Source organism: Conger conger, chromosome 5 (genome assembly GCF_963514075.1).
Source record: "Conger conger chromosome 5, fConCon1.1, whole genome shotgun sequence".
Taxonomy (NCBI): Eukaryota; Metazoa; Chordata; class Actinopteri; order Anguilliformes; family Congridae; genus Conger; species Conger conger.
Window position 1 is genome coordinate 11,787,889 of NC_083764.1, and position 22,893 is coordinate 11,810,781.

General features: G+C 42.7%; 1 protein-coding gene across 1 annotated transcript in view; it reads left to right on the top strand.

Moving 5' to 3' along the window:
• Nucleotides 1-19,630, top strand: part of LOC133128240 (exostosin-1) — a 143,303-nt gene extending 123,673 nt beyond the window's left edge. Inside the window, exons 11-13 of the mRNA XM_061241619.1 lie at nucleotides 10,172-10,332; nucleotides 17,048-17,219; nucleotides 18,917-19,630. Of these exons, the coding sequence (XP_061097603.1) occupies nucleotides 10,172-10,332; nucleotides 17,048-17,219; nucleotides 18,917-19,102 (519 nt within the window). The 3' untranslated portion in view covers nucleotides 19,103-19,630. The remainder of the gene's footprint in view (nucleotides 1-10,171; nucleotides 10,333-17,047; nucleotides 17,220-18,916) is intronic.
• The last annotated feature ends 3,263 nt before the right edge of the window (nucleotides 19,631-22,893 follow it).

Below are 22,893 nucleotides of genomic sequence, written 5' to 3' on the forward strand. Positions count from 1 at the left end.
ATAGAGCAGTGCTGCATAAACCAATGGCTTTTTCAGTGTTACGGCTAATGACTAATCCCGACCAGAAAAATATATTTCCTTAAGATCCTGTTAATTCCTAAATCCCAGGGAGTTAACCCTGCTGGACATGACATTTCAAACGCAGGCCTTCCCTTAATGTGGTCACAGTATGCGTAGAGTTATGTAAAAGCCTTATCTTGCTACGAAATGCTAATTCTTAGACCACGGTGCCGATTTAAAAAAGCGTGTATTCACTACCTGGCATTGCAGTGAGGACTAATGAAAGCCCAAAACGTCTGAGGCAATCAGGAGGCTGGAGAAAGCCATTAACTCTCGCACACTAACCTCCGCTGGATGATCATCACAATGTCATACCGCGAAGCCTCCGTGTGATTAAGGTTCAGCGTTGTAAAAAAAAAAAACTACTTCAGTGGCACTTTTGCTGACAGTTGTGAAATAAAAACTAAATGAACTGAATTAAAGATAACATTTAAGAGGAGGGATTACATTTTCCTTTTAATCAAAAGTTTCAGGCAAGTTTGGTCCTTTACGTATTTGAAATGGTGATGCAATTTGTCGGTTTGGGAGAACACGGTACAGTAGGCGTTGTATCCTGATGTTGAATTCCCTGTCGTAAATCAGAATTATTACGTCACATAAAGCATAACGGTGCTGGACCAATTTCAGCCCTGAGGCTCAATGACAGGGCAAAAATTGCGTCATCATTTTGACGCATAATACCTTTGTTTAATGAAATCATCCTCAAGTCACCATTTCAGTACAGATTTCATAACGAACGATATAGTAGTGAGTAATCTTATATTTTACGACTCCAGGGATGTTTTTGCCTCTCGGTATCAGATTTTTCCATACAGGAATTGCCATATAGTTATCTTTTGGATATTCTAACATACTATATAGACAACAAGACATGTTCTAATAGTGATTATTACTATGAAATGATAAGACAGGTGCACCTAGATCTATTCATGGTCAAATAAGATGCAAACTAATAAGATGCCAATATAAAACCTGTATTACATGCATTTTTCCACATTGCTTCCTTGACAGCAGGTCCTATTGCAGGTGATGCCTTTATGTACTGGGGTTTCAAATGAGAATACCTCTATTGATTATAGTCACAAGGCAAAAAACTATTTTCACTAGATGGTCAGTGAGCATGAATTACACTTGGAGCTGTGAAGGTGTGAATTGACTGAGATGAGCAGTTGCTCTGATCCCTAACTATGAGAGTTTACCCAGTCGTGTGAACCCATTTTCCTGTCATCCTATTAAAAATTTGGAAGGGAAGTGGAAGAACAAATTATGTACATACTGAAGATCTTCTCTCACTCCCAACCCTCCCAAAATGACTTTACCAAAATGATTTCATTAGTAAAATATAGATGTGTTATGTATTGTGAACCCCATTAAGTTAGAAATCTGTAATGTATAATTCATGCGCATGCTATTTTATTAATTGTGGTGAGTCCCTGTTCACCTTTGCCCGGCAGAAGTTTCCACTTATCGTTTATAGCTGTACAAGATTACACGACCTGTGTTGCAAAGGTTTAGTGGGGTTATTTAAGAGGCACCACAGGCAGCTGGTGCAAAAAAAAAAAAAAGAAAAAAAAGTGTCTGCAAGTCCTACCATCTGCTTAATAATCTGTCTCAGTAATTGCCCTTTAAACACTTGACGTATTTTAATGGAAAAGAATGAAAAAGCCGGAGAATGCCGTCCTCTTATTAGAACTTTTCATGTAGCTGCGACTGTGTGTGCAAAAGTGATTGAGTAGAATTTATAATTGCATTGTTTCAACTCATTAATTGCATCATTGTTTTGAAGACATGCGTGAATGTCAGATAGATTTATCTAAACTAGTAGTGAAGGAGCTTATTCAGGGGGGGAGAAAAACACTCTTTGTTTAACCACCGAACCTGTAAAGAAATTAAACTCTAACCAAAACCACCAACTCCGTAAGTTACCACAAACTCTAACCAAAACCACCAACTCCGTCAATTACAAGTGTTTATATCAAGAGATTAAAGGTAAGTCATGTACTTGCTTTGTCTGTCAATCGTTTAAAAAATGATTATGCTAACGCTAATGTGTCACGTATAGCCGCCTACTACGTTTGTCCCTTTGCCCGTTTTGGGAAATCTACTCTAGAATGTATTAAGTGACAGGTAATGACAGGAAATCTCTTCCACAACAAAAGAAATGACAGGTAATGACAAGTAATTACAGGGAATCAATTTCCGAACATAATAATGACAGTTAAAACCATTATACACCCATTCTGTGTTATGCCTGTGGGTCTTTGTGGAGAAGGCGCTTGGAGAAATAAAAAGATATAATGTAGTCAAACCCTCTCTCAGCTTGCGCACAGCGTTGCCCTTGGAAAGACTTTTCTGCAGTCACGGCAATCCTTTCTACGCGTGTCATTCGTCTTGGTCTGAGTTTCAAATGCATAATTAAGTGAGACGCATTATGAATGAGGAAAATGGCAGTCTCTCGCCGATGATGGGGAGCACAATCAGGGTATTATAAGAACATAATTCCTACAGGCTAATTCATTTGCATGATATCATCAATCGTGCGTGGAGGTAACGGCTATCAAAAAGACGCAGTGCGAGGCGCCCAAAGACACTTCTAACACTTTCCTCGAGTTTGTGAACTCTTCTCGGCATAAAATCTGTCATGGCACTGCATTTTGATAGGTCGAGGCCGTACAGTCTTGAAGCATTTAAAATCTGTCCATCAACGCTAATTGGCATATTTTGAAATGTTTTTAAAATAGTTTTATAATTTTGAGAAATTCAAGTCTTTCTCTTTAGTGTATAACTAAAGTATGTGGCTGCTGGCACAGGCTGTCTCAGTCATATTCTGAGATGTTTCAAGGCGTCAATCTTTGGAAGTGACATGGAGCTACACTCCTGCAGTTATTTTGATTAATTTGTCATCCCAACTCTCTTGTTTGGAGAAAATAGTGGGTCAGCATAAATAGAGTTTCTTCTTAACTTAACAAAAATGTGGATTTTGCAGGCACAGTACAGAAAATATTACGAAGGGAGAAGTGAAAGTCAGAAATAACAGCAATGAACAGGAGAGAATAAAGCACCCAGCTGTCTACAGTGACAAAGCAACAGTGTAGCGCAGTAGAGGTAAACGCCATAAAAGTAAACAACTGAGGCTGCAGCTTTTGATATTAAAATCCAGAATGATCATATTTAACAACATTTGCAACTAGATTCATGGACTTGGGCATGTCTTGACCTTGGAATCGTCCTTTTGTATTACTAATTGACTCATTTAATTCACTTGCTTTTCACTAAGCTATAATTCTTTTAAAAGTTGCATTCCATTGTTCGCTGCACACACTAAAATCGGACTGATACAGAGGAGGTTGGCCTGGGTCCCTGAGACAGAATGGCAGGTACTGCATTAGGCCTGTAGCAGCCAACATTGTTATGGCTCCCATCTGGTGCATCTAGGTAAGGCACTAGCTGTCAGTGCACTGATGCACCACAGGTTTGGATCATATCCTGACTTGTGAATCCCACAGGTTGAAGTAATTGGTCGATCTGACCTTTGTTCTGCAAGAGGTCAAAGAGCAGTGAGTGCTCTGAAATTGTGCTGCCCTTAAAGCTGAATCATTGGCAGCCAGCTAAACCCTTCCCTCCATCAAGACTCTGAAGACAGGCGATCTTTAGTCCACAGGTTTATTGATGAAAAGAACAGGGTGAAACTGTGAATAAACCAGCATAATAATGCTTATGACTACATGCACATTACTGTAAATAAATCCTAGACTAATGTTACATCATCCTTTCCCATGATCCACCAAAATGGGATGCATGTGGAGGATTAAAAGTCAACTGCAACTGCAACCTTGATCTGCCAGGTATGTCTTCACAGCTGTGTCGTTGATGTTTGAAGGTATCTTTAAAGCATGGCAGGCACCAACAAAGTTGGTCCCGCGGTCGGAACGTATGTGTTTTACAGTACCTTGGACAGCAAGAAAGCGCCTCAGCGCATTGATGAAGCTGGAGGTGTCAAGGGATTCAATTACTTCTATATGAACGGCCCTTATGCTCATGCAGGTGAAGATAACTGCCCACCGCTTGCTTTCAGTAGAACGACCTCTGGTCTGACGTGAGGAGATGTTCCATGGGCCAAATACATCGAGCCCGACGCTGGTGCCTTGTTTTACTATCAAGGCAGCGATGTGGTGGTTGCCTGGAATTATCAAGGGGTTCTTTTCCTTGCGGTTGAGACTTGACTCGTGACGGCGGCCGCCGACTCTCAGAAGTCCATGGTCGTCAATGAAGGGATCCAGGTTTTTGAGAGGACTGCTCTTGGAAATCCTTTCATGCCTTTGGATGCACCTGATCTCATCAGCATAGACCTCCTTTTGGACTGTTTGGACTATAGCATTCTGAGCTTGTTCAGACTCCTGCACCTTGTTATGAGATCCACATTGATGCCAACCTTTGCAAGAGCTGCTGTCTGTGGTTTCTTTGAAAAGACCAGCAATGTGCAGAAGTGTAGTAATAGCTGGACTCTGTTACTTACGTAAACGTAAAAACGTCTGGTCTCATTACATATATAACCTAGGACCACTTTGCTGTCCGTGTAGAAGGCTGTAGCATCTAGCTCTCTTTTGATTAGGTCTGCTAACTCTACTGAGTTCCAGTCTCGGTATGGTGTGCTCTGGACGTGGAGTCAGTTTTGCTTTGGCCATGACAAAGCCCACCTGATTGGATCTGTCACTGTCAGTAACCTTTAGATAAGCCACTGCAGCGATGGCCTTAGTTGAAGCATCTGCGAAGATGCACAGATCTCTCCGTGCAGCTTCTGAAGGTGAAATGCTGGTGTATAGTCTGGGGATATAAAAACTGGACAAATCTTGTAATGACGATCTCCAGGATGCCCATGCCTCCTCCATTTCTTGGGGCAATGGAGAGTCCCAGTCAATATTCTCTGCAGTGAGTTCTCTGAGGATAGATTTTCCTTCTATTGTCACAGGAGCAACAAACCCTACTGGATCGTAAAGGCTGTTGGTGGTTGACAAAACACCTCGTCGTGTGAAGGGTTTTACCACATCCGAGACCTTGAAGTGGAAACTATCTGTCTCTAGGTCCCAGTTAAGCCCAAGACTCTGTTGGGCAGGCAGGCTGTCTGCATCAAGGTCTAAGTCTTTAAGGTCAGCTGCACGATCTTCAGGAGGGAAAGCCTCCATGACTTCCCTGTTGTTGGCTGCTATTTTGTGTAAACGAAGGTTTGACTTGGCGAGTGTCTCTTGTGTCTTCTTCAGTAGAGTGATGGCAGCCTCAGCTGTTGGAAGGGATGTTAGACCATCATCTACATAGAAGTTGCACATCACAAAGTGTCTGACATCGGAGTCTGTACATAGGTTTCTGTCCAGTACAGATTGATGCAGCCCGTATATAGCCACTGAGGGGGACGGGCTATTGCCAAAGACATGGACTTTCATCCTAAACTCCTCAATGCCTTTGGAGAAGTCATTGTCTTGGAACCATAGGAAGCGTAAGAAGTTTCGATCCTCTTCTCTGACAAGGAATGAGTAGAACATCTGCTCGATATCGGCAGAAAAGGCGACTGCTTCCTTTCTGTAGCGCATCAGCACTCCGAGCAGTGTGTTGTTCAGATCGGGGCCCGTTAACAGCACGTCATTGAGTGACACTCCGTTGTAGGGCGCACTGGAGTCAAACACGACTCTGATTTGTTTTGGCTTCTTAGGGTGGTACACACCAAATGTTGGTAAATACCACCTCTCCTCTTCCCCGCTGATGGGAGGGGCTAGTTCAGCATGCCCATTTTTAAAGATCTTCTCCACGAAGGTGTGGAAGTGGTCTCTCATTTCATGTTTCTTCTCAAAGTTGCGTTTGAGTGACATGAGGCGATTTAGAGCCTGAGACCTGTTGTTTGGTAGCCTTTGGCGTGGACATTTAAATGGTAAAGGCGCTACCCAACTATTGTTTGCGTCTTTCTTGAGACCTTCCTTCATTGTCTTCAGGAATGAAGTGTCTTGGATGGAAGGAGCAACTTGATTGTCATCCTTCGTCTGCCTGAACACAGTGCACCCTATGTGGTCAGCCTCGCAGGTGAGTTTCTCTTCAGGATCAGCTGCAGGAGAGTTAGGTATCTGGATGTCACGGTATCTCTCTTTTACTTGGAACACATTAGGGCATGGTTTGAATAAAGTGGGACGCTGTCTCTCTCCAACGTTGGTGTAGAAAGCACTTACCGTGAGCGGTGTGTGGACGTTGCCTAAACACACATAGCCAATGACAACCCACCCCAAGTCTAGCTTCTGAGCATAAGGCAGATCATGGGGGCCATTGACTTTTTTGCGGACCTTATGGACTCTGATAATGTCCCGTCCTACCAGAAGTAGGATAGGGGCGTCTGGGTCTAGCTCTGGGATAAGGTGTGCGATTGACTTTAGGTGAGCATGGTGGAGAGCGACATTAGGGGTCGGGATCTCGGCTCTATTGTTTGGGATCTCATTGCATTCTATGAGGCTGGGTAATGGAATGCTAGTCTTTCCATCGAGGGATTCCACCTTGTATCTGTTAACCCTCCGTCCCATTGTCTGCTTTACTCCAGCACATGTTTTCAAAGAGTAAGGAGTGCCTCGGACCTTGGTCATTGAACATTTCGAAGAACTGTGAGTGGGCTAAGGATCTGTTGCTTTGCTCATCTAGTATCGCATACACTTTTGTTTTCCTTCAAGAAGGCTTTGCGTTCTTCGAGAGATTTCTCTCTAAAGACGCGGCATTTCCACAGAGGGTGTGGTTTTTTATGTATGGGGCAGAGCCTTTCACCTTCATTGGGCTTCTTTGAGCGCCATTCAGTGTCTGAGCTGGTTTCAGGGGATATCTCGGTTTTGTGCACAGAGACTTCTCGTTGTCTATTTGGCTTCCATGTCTTTTTCTCTGATATCAGTGTCATGTCTGTATGAGGGGTAAAGTTGAAGCTTGGATCATTCTTTATATTATCCTGCTGACGAACAAAGTTGACAAAGAAGCTAAACGGTGGGAAAGTAACACCGTGCTCTCGCTTGTAAGAAGTCCCGACTGTAGCCCATCTTTCCTGCAAGTTGAACGGGAGCTTTTGTACAATAGGGTTAACACCTCTTGGTGTATCAAGGAAAGAAAGTTCTCCTTCCTCCTTTGCTGACTGGAGCTCCATGAGTAGATCGCTGAGTCTTGTCAATTTGGAATAATCTTTGTTTGTTATTTTCGGGAAGCTGTCTAGCCGCTTAAACAGAGCATCTTCTATCACCTCTGCTGAACCGTAACGTTGCTCAAGCCTATCCTATATCCTCTTCAAACCTACTTCTGGACAATTGATATGTACTGCTCTAATCCGTTCTACATGTTCTGCTGACTCTTTTCCGAGCCATTTGAGTAGAAGATCCATTTCTTCCCCTGGTGACAAATCTAAACCTACGGTGGCGTTTTGAAAAGAGCGTTTCCAGGCTCTGTAGTTCTGTGGCTTGTCATCAAATTGAAGTAAGCCTGTCGCAACATATCTCACAAAGTCGATCATGTTAGAATCACCACTATTGCTTCATTTCGACCGGGAGTTGCTGGGAATTTAACTCCCAGGAACAAGTACGCAATGAACAAAAGGTTCCTTCAGCCTGCATTTCCACCGGGGGCTAAAGACCCCGGGGAGTTTACACAAATTAGTCTGAAGAAAAAAAGTGAAAATGTTCCACGTTTTGCAACGCTTACGCCGGTCTGTCTGCTAGCGAGCTAAACTAATAGCAAGCTGTTGTTCTTATGCTACACTGGGTGTGGGTGTGAAACTAATGAAAACCCACCGCAGTTAAGCAGGAGTTGCAAATACTGATTTCGAAAGGAGACAGACTCAGAATTGAAAAAATGTTGCACTTATTCACTTGTTATGGTTTCACATTGCACATGAGTAAAGCCACAGTCCAAATCGAAAACAACAGTCACACTACAATGTGTTGAGAAACACCATTAGACCTGTACGTGCGTCTACATCGTTGCAAAACGCTGGTCTTTTGGCTATCGTTAAATAGCTATCGCTACATAATCGCTTGCTAGCGGGCAGACCGGCGTAAGCATTATGTGCTCGCACAGTTGCTCGTACAGTAAATTGAGGAACTAAGGTGTTGTGATACAACAAACAAAACAAGCTCTGTAGCAGGCATTTAAAAATGCCGCCTGGAATACAATACACGTAAACTCGCCCAATCAGAAATGACCGGCGCTGCCAGCCACACCCACGCTAGTTCCTGGCCATCAGAAAGCTCTACCTTCTGAGCAGGGGCTTTTTCAGGGCTGAATAATGGCCCCGGAACGATGAGATTTGCCAGGCACGTGGTATGAAAGCGCGTCGACTTCCGGCGAAATACCTTAGTTCCGGGGTAAAGTTCCACCGGTGGAAATGCGCCATATGTCTTGGATGTGTGAGATTAGGTGTAGGTCTAGAAGGAGGATGTACTTCGCCATTTTGTGGCCTGAAGTTTCCTGTGGGAGCAGAATGGCAACTGTGCTTTGGAGGTGAGTGATTACATGTAGGCTGATGTAGGTGTGGTTTCCACATGAGTAGGACTTGGACCCCATGCCTGACTATGCATTTCTTCATTTGAGTCCAATGCATTTTCTAGGGCCTCTGCCTCTGCAACAGCTGCGGCTGTTTCCTTTTTACAATTAAGTAAGTCCATAGATGCTTCTCGCCTTGCTTTTTCTAGCTTTAACTCCATTTCTTTCTCAGCGAATAAAAGGCAAGTCTTTGCTGCTTGAGTTTGATGTTCTGCTTGAGCTTGACATTGGTATAGCAGACCGTGTCACTAAGGAATGGTCATCATCAGACATGGCGTAGTTGGGTGGAGAAAACCTCTTTAGATGCAATGGTCGTCCACTGGTAGCGTGTGACGATGTTGCTAGTTGTCCCTTTGTAGGGCTGAATTGCGTTACCTTGCCCGTGTGGAGGCTGTTGTTTCACTGTGCTGCCCTTAAAGCTGAATCATTGGCAGCCAGCTAAACCCTTCCCTCCATCAAGACTCTGAAGACAGGCGATCTTTAGTCCACAGGTTTATTGATGAAAAGAACAGGGTGAAACTGTGAATAAACCAGCATAATAATGCTTATGACTACGTGCACATTACTGTAAATAAATCCTAGACTACTGTTACATTCTCTTTTTACTTATTTACCATGGTGTCTTATAATCACGTGCTTGTATTTTAACAATAAATCATAAACCATAGCAATGTATCATGTATTCGTTACTTTACAGTTTTTAACTATCTTAATGACTATTTATACTCTCATGAAATCACTTATTTATTAATTACCGTAGAAGTCATGAATTCAGAGCCCAATAAAACACTAGCTAGTATAGAATGAGCTAGCACAAACTTGTGGCTAAACTAGCAAGATAGCTACTGTAGCTAACATCACATAAAAATTAACACAAAACGACTCAATGGTCACAAATAATGCATTCTGAATGTAGAAGACATATCAAGCTACAGTTACCTACCAACAATGCAACAAAGGGGGCAAAATATTTGCAGGATGTTGGCTGGATACTGAGCAGATCCAATGTGGATATTCTCCATGCCACAGAACTTACTTCCTCACTAAATGGCTATGGGAAGTCACGTGACTTCACTGTTACTGCTCTTAGCGCTAACCACTAGATGGAGCCAAACACATGTAATTAAAGCAGATAGCAATACAAGTAAATGAGTAATAATTAACGTAATTGACAAAATACATTTACTAATCAGCGCAGAAATACATCTATAATTTTCAGGCATATTGAATGCTTGCAGGTTGTCTATTTATTAGTTGACTGGACAAGGCCAATACACATTTATAACATCTCTATAAATGCAGCCTAAATTAGTTAGCTAAGGAGGCTAATTGTCACATGTAGACCTTGAGCTACATGTCTGTGGATTGGCGGAAGGAACTGGAAGACATGGAGGAAACCCACACGAATACATTGAGAACATGCAAAAACCCCACACAGAGAGGATCCCAGCTAGCTGCGACTCGAACTGGGAACCTTCTACTTGCTCGGAATCAGTGCTAGCTAACCACAGTGCTGCCTACACGAGTTTAAGGAATAAAACATGAATTTGTCTTTTGTCCGCAGGTTGACTTTGCCTTCATCGTCTGGCACAGTTTCCCGGACCGGATCGTGGGCTACCCGGCACGCAGCCACTACTGGGACAGTGGCAAAGCGCGGTGGGGCTACACCTCCAAGTGGACCAACGAGTACTCCATGGTGCTCACCGGAGCGGCGTTCTACCACAGGCAAGTGCTCCCGGCCCAGTGCGGGCGTTGACGCCGCGGGATCAGGCCGGAAAGACGGGAGAGGGGAAAAACTGTCCAAACAGTAACACATGCCAATTATTTTCCAGCACAGAGGAAGCTATATACAGCCTCCAGACACGTCGCAAGCTGTTAACATCTTTCCCGCTCTCGGCCCGGATGCTGTCAGTTACACCTGATCACGGTTGTGCGTGATTAGCCGTGCCACACTTTGCTACATGTCTTCCGTGCGCGCAAAGCAGCCTGTGGTTGAGGTTTCCACCCCCCCTCGCAGGGGTAAATGTGAGGGCTACTCCTGCTCTTCACATGTCACTGACGGGTTTATGTCCAGTCTTTTCAGACCGTTCTTGTGTTTCCACTCTTTCTGAAGAACTATAATTTCTTATAGAAAAAAAGGCAGGCAAAATTTTTTCTTCTTATTTTTTCTAATTATTCTTATTCTTCTTCTTCTTCTTATTATTATTGACCAATCTGGCCCTTCTCCTCTGACCTCTCTCATTAACTATGCATTTCTGCCCAGAGAACTGCTGCTCACTGGATGTTTTTGTTTTTCGCACCATACAACTCTAGAGACTGTTGAGCTTGAAAATCCCTAAGCAGCTTCTAAGATACTCAAACCACGCTTTCTTGCACCAACAGTCATTCCATGGTCAAAGTCACTTAGATCATATTTCTTCCCCATTCTGTCATTTGGTCTGAAAAACAGCTGAACCTCTTGACCACATTTGCATGCATTTATGCATTTAGTTGCTGCCACATAATTGGGTGATTAAATATTTGCATGAACAATCTGGTGTACTGCTCTACCTAATAAAGTGATCACTGAGTTTATATTACTGTTTCATTCCACGGAAACCATGTGATTGCCCATGGAATTTCTCCAGCTAGTTAAACTGGAGGATGATTAGATGGGAAGTTAGGGAATTTAGCCAGCAAGTAAAGCACTCTCCTGTGTGCGATCCACACATCTCTCTTCCTTCGTAGCTATTAGTCACTGAGCTGCCAATTTTTGATTGGCTGCTGTTGGCCTTTAAAAAAATGACTTGTCATTTACCTTTTGTTGATGAGAAGCAATTCGTATGAAGTTTGGTATTTTTCCCATGTGATTGTCTTGAAAGTGACATTACCTTTGGTTCCGTTTGTCAGCAATCTAATTAAAGGTATCCACAAAACCAAAATAATTGTATGCTTTCGGAACCCAAATTGGGTATTTTTCATATGTTTTGTGTACTATTAATGACTATAGACTCATATGTTGTCTGAGAGGGAGGGGTGTTTGGGCAAGAGTGTATAAATTTCTGAGAAAGGGTATATTCTAAAGTAGTTAGCTTTCAGATATAATTAATGTCATATTTTGTAATGCGTAGCAATTAATCAGTCATTGAATTTAATATGACAAGGAAACAGAGTGGAGCGTGAAAAATGTTCAAGACTGGCAGCAAAAGGAACAGACGATCGACCAATGCAAAGAGATATTAATGATTGTGATAGCTGCACTATGGGAACCAGAACCAAGATTTGTAACAGTAAAATCCTGCCTGCTAGTTTTTTTTGGGGGGGGGTTTGTTTGTTTGTTTGTTTGTTTTTTGTTTTTTTCTGCTCGTCGACAGAAAAATACTAAGTGGACTCCGGGGCTTTGCTTTGCTATGACTCCAAACTAACAGAGCTACTCAACTCAGGTGCCACAAGCCTGTTGTGCTGCCAGAAAAGCTCTAGACGTACATTAGCTGCCTGTATGTTATCATGTATGAGATTAGCCTTGTGTAATGGCAAATAAACATGAAGCAGAATCATACTCTGTTATGACTACTTTGTAAAACTATTTGCAAAGTAGTCATTCTTTGACATTATTTACTTGTTTATTTGTTTATGTATGTATATTACTATGTTTACAGAATTCTGTAAACCTATTCTATTAGCACTGATTTAGTTGCTATGACTTCACAAATGTAGGCATGTACACATGTGGGAGAATACTACTGCATAAGTATTTCCAACAGACAGAAGGTGGCAAATTCGCTCTTATTTACCATACTGTCCTCCCAGTATGATTAGTTAGGTACAGTAGGTGGCTAGGAAATTAAGTAGTTTTTTTTTGTCATTTTATTAAGAAACATGTCACACAACTTCATGTATTTAGTCATTGTGCTTAAACTGGCTGCCAATTTAAGTTGACAGCTATATGAATAAGATATTTTAGGAAGCAGTCAACTTGATTAAAAGATTGTGCCCTTGTTGACAACGGTGAATGAATTAGCCCTATCTGACAGCTTCACTCCTTTAACTGTTGAGAAAGCTTTAAATTGACAAATTAAATCAACCGTCTGGATCTTTTGCCTGACAAAGAGAGATATTAACCTTCACCTCCGAACAAGACAGAGGTGTGGGTGTACTGCTGTCAAACATTGGTTTGTGGATATTATGTACTGAAATAACAAACTCAACTCACACTTTTGCTAAGTCAATAAATTTTCATGGACCCCTCTATACTGCTCTTAATGAGGATGCTAATTAATTATATTGTGCTAATGCAAGCAAAGCTCATTCACTTTTGGTTTCAGTCCATGTGTAAATGGATCATAAAGCAAAGTGGTAAGGCCACAACCACACAGGCAAGGACATTTATGAAAAGATTTACTGTTAGAAGCAGCTTAAGTTAATGTTACAATTCCCTCTGGTCTTAACAACTTATTTGAACCGGACCTTTTGAGGAAGATAAGTGCATGCTGTTTTGTGGCTGTAATTCATTTAGATTTCAAACATTTTTGTTAGAAAATGTCTTATTTGACACTATGCCTATGTATCAGCTCCAATGTCAGGTTAAGTCAAGTGAAACTTTATGAACCAATTGTGAGGGAAATTAATTTTGTTGCCATTTCCATGGCTTCTAGAGCGATCACAGTGCACAATACAAAAGATAAAATATTAAAATACCACACCAACACAATAGCACAAATTTAATTTTCATTAAGTTATTATGGCTGCAGGGATAATTGAGCCCTCATATCTCTTTGTGTGGATTTCTGCTGCTGTAGTCTGTCATTTATTACTTTTATTACATGCTGTGGATTGGCATGTAGTGGGTGGTAACTGGTAAGGATCTGCCTAACCTTATTGCACATTAAATTTTAGCAGAGCTGAGCGACAGTAATTTAGCCTCCACCAATTCATTTACTCACAATTAAAATAGCTCTTTTTAGTTAGCTTTTGTCTTTTTCCCCCCACATATTACCAGAGACACAAATAAGACAGAAGGGAATGAGGCTGTGTAGTCCAAATTCTAGAAGAGCTCAGTTAAAACCATTATCAACAGCGTTCAGTTACCATAAAACATGGCTGCAGGTCCCAGTCATCTACCTTAACCACAAGGCTACAGGCTACCCCCCAGCCATTTTTTACATTAAGCTTTTCCCACACCAGTCAACAAAATAAGTCTTCCCTCGCAATTCTCATTATAGTGCAAATTGGCGCAACAGGATTTTAAAGGCATACTAGAAACAAGATATAGCCTTTTGCCAAGAATGGATTGTAAGTATTTACTTATAATGATAAGTAAAATCCCTCTTGGCCTGCAAAGGGCATTCAGAAGGTTGTGGGTGTCTTCGTCCGCGACCTAGACAAAGAGGGTCGCGGGCACAATCTGAAAGGGTCGAAAGGTCACGGACCTCCGCGACCAGCACCAGACAGCGATTTAGGACCGCCCGCCTACGTCTCTGCATCAGCAAAGAGCGGTAACTACTCAGAGTGCAGGGCTCATCGTCAGCGCGCGCGCACTGCGATTCCCAGAGGCCTCCTTGGGCGCGAGGATGCTTCGCTCGTAACCCAATCACAGGAGTGGAAACACACTTCATATGAATATGTATTAGGTGTGCCGGGCTTCCAGAGGGACTCATAAGCGCATTTTATCCCGGTGTTTCAAATTGCCTGGTGAGCTGTTTAATGTGGCTTTGAAAAGAAAAGCCACCCAGGAGAGAAGGGGGGAGGGGGGTTTCAATTATCCGGGTAGCAAATGCATACAGTAAATAGATTAGCTGCTTATTAAATCTACCTGTACAAACTGTAAAAATTTTTTATTAAGTATTCATTAAAGACTTGAATTATTGACACAGCAGATTAGAACATAGTCTATATTGGTAATTGGACTTGATTGCCTTTTGATTCCTCAAATTCAGTTTTTTCACGTCTATTAAATTTGAATCAATGTGGGCAACACTGTGTTTTTGACGGCTTATCAATATATTTCTGTGCTGGCTTTATGATCGTGGTCAAATTAAATATAAGCGTATGGTTTCTGGGCTCAGAAGTGGCTCTGTTCTAATTGAAACATTGTTACTCCAAGGTTTAGCTATGTCATTAGCCAGCCATTGCCTGGGACATGTTCCACAAAGCAGGATTACTAAATTAGTTGGAAAACTGCGTGGACCCTGCCCTAATCTGGAACATGGACCTTGTGCAGTCATCCAGCTAACTCAGTCATCCTGCTTTGTGGAACCAGACCCCAGGAGTCCCAGTGGAGAAGGTTGGGATTGAGCCAAGGTTCCTTTGGGTCTCCTCAGTCACCCATTAGTTATGTGCCTACACTCAGAAATAAGGGAACAAAAAGTGCATAGAAAGGTGCAATTGCTTGTCACAGGTGTGTTGACATACAGTAGGTACATAAGCTTGTACCCCTTGCCAGCAATTATTTATACCTTTTTTGCTTGGAAAACCTACACATTTGTAACCAAAGAGAACATTACTGTACCTTCAGGGTGCATCTGGGAAATGTGATTCTTGAAGAACAAAAATGTACCAGCACTGTCATTTTATTTCTGAGAATGTTCATACAGGTTAGCATTTTGTCTGTATGCTGCTGTATGTGACTTCCAGTGTGGGAAATAATTACTGATGAGTCATCGGGCACATGCACAACCACAGGCATCCCTGTGTAGGTGTGAGTGGCCCAGCTGCAAGAGCATGCTCAACATCAAATTTAATTTAAAAATAAAATCATGAAAAATGACTAAAGTTTAGATGCTGCTTGTCCTTGGTTTCCGGAACATACTGCATTTTTATTTTAACATTAAGACAAATGATGCGGAGATACCCGAAAGATATAATACCACAGTGACGCGACTAAAATAAAGCATAAATCCCCTGATCAAAACTGTTGTTCGCCGTTCCGTAAATTTATATCTGACAAAATACTTTATTGCCGCCTCTGAAAGAGCGTCCCGGTCTTCTGAAGTGGATAAGACGCAGAGTTCCTATGGCGAACCTTCAGAGCTACACCTCTAAGAGCAACCTGACAGTGATTTACAATCAGGGATCTGGACGAGTCGCTGAGGCAGCAGGGGCCGGCACCTTTGGTATAAAAAGCTGAGCAGATAAGCCGTTTTGTTGCCTCCAGATCTAAAAGCGGCACTCCAGCACTCATTCTTCACCAGAGACAGGACAGAAGGGCTTTTGTCAGGCGTCCAGGCACAGCTTAATAAACAGGCGAGAAATGAGACTGGGCACAATCAAGTCTGCCGGGGGGGAGGAAGGGGCCTAGCCCGAGAAATTAAAACATCAGTCTCTCCCAGCATCCGGCCAGCTCTGGCGGGAACGCGGGGTTGAGCGAGGCCATTGTTTAACTGTTCCTGGCCTTCTTCGGCGAGGCTTTGCGACCCATCTGGGACTTCTCTGTGAATGCGAAATTAGGCGAGGCTCGCATGTGATGTGCTGATATCAGCAGGCCCGTTTGAAGCTGAATGAGATTCCCGCACACGTACAGAGCCTGTCTGGTGGCTGGGAGAAGGTAGGCAGCTGTGTGACTGCACACAGTTTACAGTAACATACCGTACATAAGTACGCAAATACAAACGGCAATGCCAGGCTGACGCACTGTAAACTCATGGCCCAGTTGAACATACTCAACTATCTGGTGCTCGGACCGAAGAACCAATCACAACCCAGATGTAAGCACAATAAGTATCTTTGTTAAACAGTACGCAGATCAGGCAGGCGAAGTTTTGATGCAGGCAAACAGGCAGTCTAAACAGGCAAAGGTACTGAACATAATCCAAAAGTCAAAATCTGATGTGTCAAGCAAAGCTTGATAACAGGCAATCCAAGACAGAACAGAAGGCAGATCCAGAAAACAGACATCTGAGTACACAAAGGAAGTCGATACACAAACAGGCCGGCAGAGAAACACTGGAGAGTATGGTAACGACACTTAACAATCTGGCTTAAGGATAAGAGCAAACAGGCAGGTTTAAATACACTGACAATTAGACTGACATGACGAACTGGTGCGAGTGCAAGGAAACTGACTACTGACTACTGAAGTACTGACTACAGAAAGTGAACTAGGACAAGAGACACAGAAACAAGGCAGGGAAAAGAAAACACTTTTCCCCAACAGGGAAAACAGAGTATGACTCAACGCGCATTCTTATGTCTCTGTGGAGGTTGTAAACGTTGTCAAGGGGGCAATCCAGGACAGGTGTAAAAGATTTAGTGAAAGAAAAGACAAATTGAAGAAGACTGTTTTTGCTTGCTATCGCCCTGCGCTACTTGACGCTGCAGTTCGCGCTTCAGTTGCATGAAGAATTTCAGGTGACATATTTCAGGACGCATTTATGACGCATGACTTTGTGTAGCTCGAAGCGTATGATGGAAGGTAATGTTTCGGGCCTGAGTGTGAGGCTTCTGTGCTGCTCTCCCCCTTCAGGTATTATCACTACCTGTACACCCACTACCTGCCGGCAAGCCTCCTCGGCATGGTAGACCACATGGCCAACTGCGAGGACATCCTGATGAACTTCCTGGTGTCAGCGGTCACCAAGCTCCCGCCCATTAAGGTCACCCAGAAGAAGCAGTACAAGGAGACCATGATGCAGCAGGTGCGTCCATTCCAGAGCGATTCATTCCTGGAAGCCTCCACATCGCGCCATGCTATTTACATGTGATACAGAGGTTAACAGCTGTACCTGACGGTACGGTCTCACTGAAACACGGCTGGGGCGCGCCAGTGCTGTCCGGCGACGGGAGCCTTACGCTGATGCTTCATTCTGGTCTCAAAGTGTGGGTCTGTGATGATCTGTGTCGCGCCGGCTGTGTTTTAGGACCGCGTGCTCAAAGATCGAGGCTCACAGCGCGTGTGTTTGTGTGTGTGTGTGTATGTGATACATGGGTCTGTACACGTCGCCCTGGATAAGAGTGTCTGCCAAATGCCATGAATGTAATGGAGGTACAGTGGGCATTTTGGTTACCTAAAACAGGAATGAACCGGGCAGAACCGATTGTGGACTGTGAAGGTGGGGGGCAAAATAGTAATAACAATGACAAAATATAATAAAAGTGATCAAATGATAATAAAATAATAGGTCATTCTAGAAACAGTATGAAACTGTGCTAAACAACATGTGTATGCAGACTCTAATGGAGGAGGAAATGAAGGTTTTGAGCTTATTTTTAAAACAGCGGGGAGCATAGTGACTGAAAGCGGAAGCGTTAAGAAGCGTGTCGAGGGGGACTCTGGAACAGGGCCACGCCCGGGCCGGGTCGGGGGGGAAGAGCCAGACGATGGACGTGGCTCAGACAGCGAGCCGGGCTCCCCGGGCGATCCCCGCTCCCCCGCAGCCGGGACACCTCCCTCCCGTGTGTCGGCGCTGATTGATGACCTCGCTCGCGGCAGACTGATGACTCGGCACTATCCACCCCTTGATTAATGTCTTAATTGTGAAGGCCACTTGTAAATCGCCAATTTGCTTCCACCTCTCCCCCAGCTCATATCTTAAGGCCATTTCCTGTCTTGGCATTTTTTATATTCCTCTCTCCCCCCCCCCCCTCCTCCTCCTGACTGACATTTGCAGCTCTGACTGAAGATCACATGGGAAGATGTGTGAGTGGGAAGAAAACGAGACAGGACTGTATATACACTCAGTCAGCACTGCTACTCATTGGATGTTTTCTGTTTTTGCACCATTCTCTGCAAACTCTAGAGACTGTTGCATGTGAAATCCCAGGAGATCAGAAGTTTCTGAGATACTCAGACCATTCTGTCTGGCACCAACAATCATTCCACGGTCAAAGTCACTTAGATAACATTTCTTCCCCATTCTCACATTTGATCTGAAAAACAGCTGAACCTGTTTAGTTGCTGCCACATGATTGGCTGATTAAATATTTGCATTAGCAAGCTGGTGTACAGGCCTACCGAATAAAGTGATCACTGAGTGTATATAAGAATGTAGATGGACATTTATATCCCATAATGCAATGCAGAAAAGGTTTTTTTTTATTATGTTGCACTGATGCTAGGTTGGTTGATTTAGAAACGTAGTCTATAGCCTAGACAATGCTTTATCTTATTTTGTTGCACTGATCTTTGGTCAGTTAATTTAGAAATTGTACTGTGTCATTCAGAGAAAGAATGCTCCTATTCTGTCTCACTGATCTGGGGTCAGTTATATTTCGGAAGGTATCGTGCTCCGACAATAGGCTTTATCCATCCTGTGTTTCGCTGATCTCAGGTCAGCTGAAAGACACCCCAGATGTGTCCTGATATGTGTTCTCTCTGTGGGCTCTTCTTGTTCAGGGGTCCAAGACGTCGCGCTGGGCTGACCCGGACCACTTCGCCCAGCGACAGACCTGCATGAACACCTTCAGCGGCTGGTTTGGGTTCATGCCCCTCCTGCACTCTCAAATGAGACTGGACCCGGTCCTGTTCAAGGACCAGGTGTCCATCTTGAGGAAGAAGTACAGGGACATCGAGAAGCTCTAGAACCGCCCTGTTGTGGCACTCCCCACCCTGAGGCGCCATTGGGAAATGCATCGGTGTGGACCGCTACTGCCGGACCTGATCCATGAAGAATTATTTATTATGAAATATGCAACACTCATGTCATTTTACAGTGGCAGCGGTCATGGCTCACGGTCAGTCTGAATCTGTGGGCCATGTGTCGGATACTGTCGTCGTAAATATTGATGATGACGATGACAAATATTGCTACGTTTCACCTATTTTGACATCACACTGATTGTCATACTCACGACCTTGTCCAAAAGAAGACCAGCTTGAAGGTCACACAGCAGAGCTCTGAGATCTCCCCATGTTTCTTGTGGAAATTCGGAGGGAAAACGAGAGTGGAATACAGCGGATGTCCCCGTGCGATCAGGAAATGAATTCAGCATCGTATCTGTTGCTTTTCATCCTTTAAATCCCGGACTTTACATTTCAATCGTTTGTTTCTTTTGTTTCTCGACTCTCTTATAAGCTTTAAATTGCCAAAAATACAGTTCTGCTAAAGGATGTTCAGATGTATTGTTTTTATTTTATTTTTTTACTGTTTTTTTTGGGGAGGGGGGGGGGGGGCGGGGGGACTAATGATAACATTCCTTTTCCCTGGATCAATATAGCCAAGGTACAGGAGTGGGATGAAAGATAAGACTGGACAGGAAAAAAAATCTTTAGGAAGATTAACTTGCCTAGAGGTGTGTTCAGATGTTTCCAGAAGATATATGTAGTATTTGAAATGTCCAAATTCATTTTAATTTCAGAAGATTGTTGCACTTTCTTGTGTCCTGCAGAAAAAAATTAATAAATTATGCAAAGTTATACAAACAATGATGAACACCTTGTCACGGACCATCAAAGCATTCTGTGTGTTTGGGGATGGTGCAGCCTTTCATGTTTCTGCAGGGTAGAAATACAGGAGATGTTACCCTTGATTTGACCTCCCTGTGGATATAAGCACGGTTTGAAAATTAGCATATGTTGATAGGTTTATTAAGAGGGTGTACATGAATTTTGAAGCAGAAATGTAGATACAATTGACAGACACCTTGAATTTCCATAAATGAGCTTTCATTTGCCGTAACAACAACCAATAACCTGACAGTTGATTCTCAAGTGGGTGGAGGACTTCTAGGTCGACTTCTCCCAGTTCCTTTCAAAGTTTCCTTCAATGTAACTTTCATAAGAACTGTACAGTTCATCCTGCTGCTAAGAGCTTGGGGGAATTGACCACCATGGGTGAGGGGACATATTCAACATATCACTGTCTGAATATTTCCATTTCAATGGTCTTACGTTTCAAAATTGTTTATCACTAAACATACTGTAAAAGCTGTCTGTTCTATTTTTTTTTTCAAGATTGACAGTTGGAAATATGTAGATTTTGTGGCTTCTGCTGATTTAGTTACCATGTAGTGTATACACCTTTACTGGTCATATTATTTCAGGTGCTTCATGCTTTATAATTAGATCCATTATTATACATTTATGACTAATATTCAGGGCTGATAATTCAATTAAGGAAACAACAATAAAAACGACCAACTAAAGGTTTTAGTTTATGATAATACTTAATCTTGACCATTATAGTTCTTCAGTCAGCCCAATGTCATGAGCATAAAAACGTGACCAGAAAGTTAACATTGAAAAAGCTGCTGGTTCTTGCCCACTGTTTCTTTTAAATGAAGTCATAAATGTCTTATGTCGTCAAACCCCCATGAACCCGTTGAAGCAATCACCTGGGACAGCCTGGGAGATATTTTCTCAGGTGTGAGTGTTTCTCTCTGCGCTTTACACATTTACAGTGGAGGCCATTCCCACCTCCATAGCTGCCACACTTAATATCGATCAGGTCCCACAGGAGTAGCTTCATTGACTTCTTTGACATTCCTGCAAGCAGAAAAAAAAAACTGAAAAACAATGCACGATCTTGGAATGCGTCTTTTAACCGGTGCATTTCAGGGAGACAATTAAACAACGAAACAGAGCTACTGGTGCTTTGGACAAAGGGTGGAGATTTATACTTGTGCTTGTGGGATATGAATGATTCTACTGACTGGCTATGTTATTGATCCAGATTGAACCTCATGAGGCAAGACTGGATTGAGACCAGCGTAATTTAGCCATTCTGTAGTATTGTATGTAAGTATACATTTTTTGTTGTGGGGCCAATTGGTCATTTAAATATGACACTTGTCCATTGAGGACAATTACGTTCATTTTATTTAATTCAATGTTTGTGCCATGCAGCTTTTTGAATGAATTAACAATAATTGGCATTAGTGCTAGTGCATTAAAAATAAAACAGTATTCCAAAATAATAATAATAATAATAATAATAATAATAATAATAATAATAATAATAATAATAATAATAGGTGGCACGGATGGTGCAGTGGGTAGCACTGCCACCTCACAGCAAGGAGGTCCTGAGTTCGAATCCCCGTTGGCCAGGGCCTCTCTGTGGAGTTTGCATGTTCTCCCCGTGTTTGCGTGAGTTTCCTCCGGGTACTCCGGTTTCCTCCCGCAGTCCAAAGACAGGTTAGGCTGATTGGAGAGTCTAAATTGCCCATAGGTATGAGTGTGTGAGTGAATGGTGTGTGTGCCCTGCGATGGACTGGTGACCTGTCCAGGGTGTATTCCTGCCTTTCGCCCAATGTATGCTGGGATAGGCTCCAGCCCCCCTGCGACCCTGTTCAGGATAAGCGGGTTAGGATAATGAATGAATGAATGAATGAATGAATGAATGAATGAATGAATGAATAATAATAATAATAATAGTTGTAATAATAATAATAATAATAATAATAATAATAATAATAATAATAACAACAGTGCAGCAAAACGTCCAATCAAACAAGTCGTTTTCAAAGATTTCATTTTCAAGGCATTTTCATTCAGCCAAATTAAACTATAAACACCACAAAATAACTTCTGTGTTCTCTCTGATGCTTCAGTTTTTGATATTCACTGCCAAACATTTTAAAGGTTGGGCATTTGACATTTGATGATGGTGGAAGATTTGGAATACTTTTTTTGTTAATATTTATTTATCCCACACACAGTTTTGGCCGTCTCTTCAGGCTCGACTTAAAATAACTGTAATAACAGTTAAAATAACCGTCAGCTGTTGGCTGGCGGCCTCTCTCTCCCGCCCCGCGGTCTTATTTGAGAAGTTGATTTGCAGCTGTTATCTCCTGGGAAGGTGGACGTCAGGTCAGGGAGCTTTAAATGCCGCATGGCTTCAGTCGGAGGTGCCCTCTCGAAAAAAAAAAGCCAATAACCGCGGAGATCAAGCCTCCCCATCTCTGAGCCCTCCGTGACACATCTCCACTGCACATGCCACGAGGGAACCATCAAAAATAGAGCCCAATTCTCCGCACATCAAACAACGGGGCAGGCCAACAACCCCCAGCTTTATTGACGGCTGCCTCTGCCACCACATTACATTGTATCAAAGCGTCGCCCAGATCCCAGGGTGTTGTGCCTATTAAACTGTTTGGTCTCCATACAATTGCATGCTGAATATTTTATATTTCATTACGGAAAGCTGTTCTTCATACACTTCTATCTATATGCAATGCAGCCTGTGCTATATATACATGTGTGTGTTTTCTTTGTGTGTGTGTGCGTGTATAGTATAAGTATAACCTGAAAAAATTAATCTGAAAAAGGAACTCTGTATACCTAAATAATTTGTGTATGTGGCCATACATTTTTCAAGTGCTGCAATGTCCTATTCTGATCTTGGTGATATACTGTATGTTATAAGCATTTAT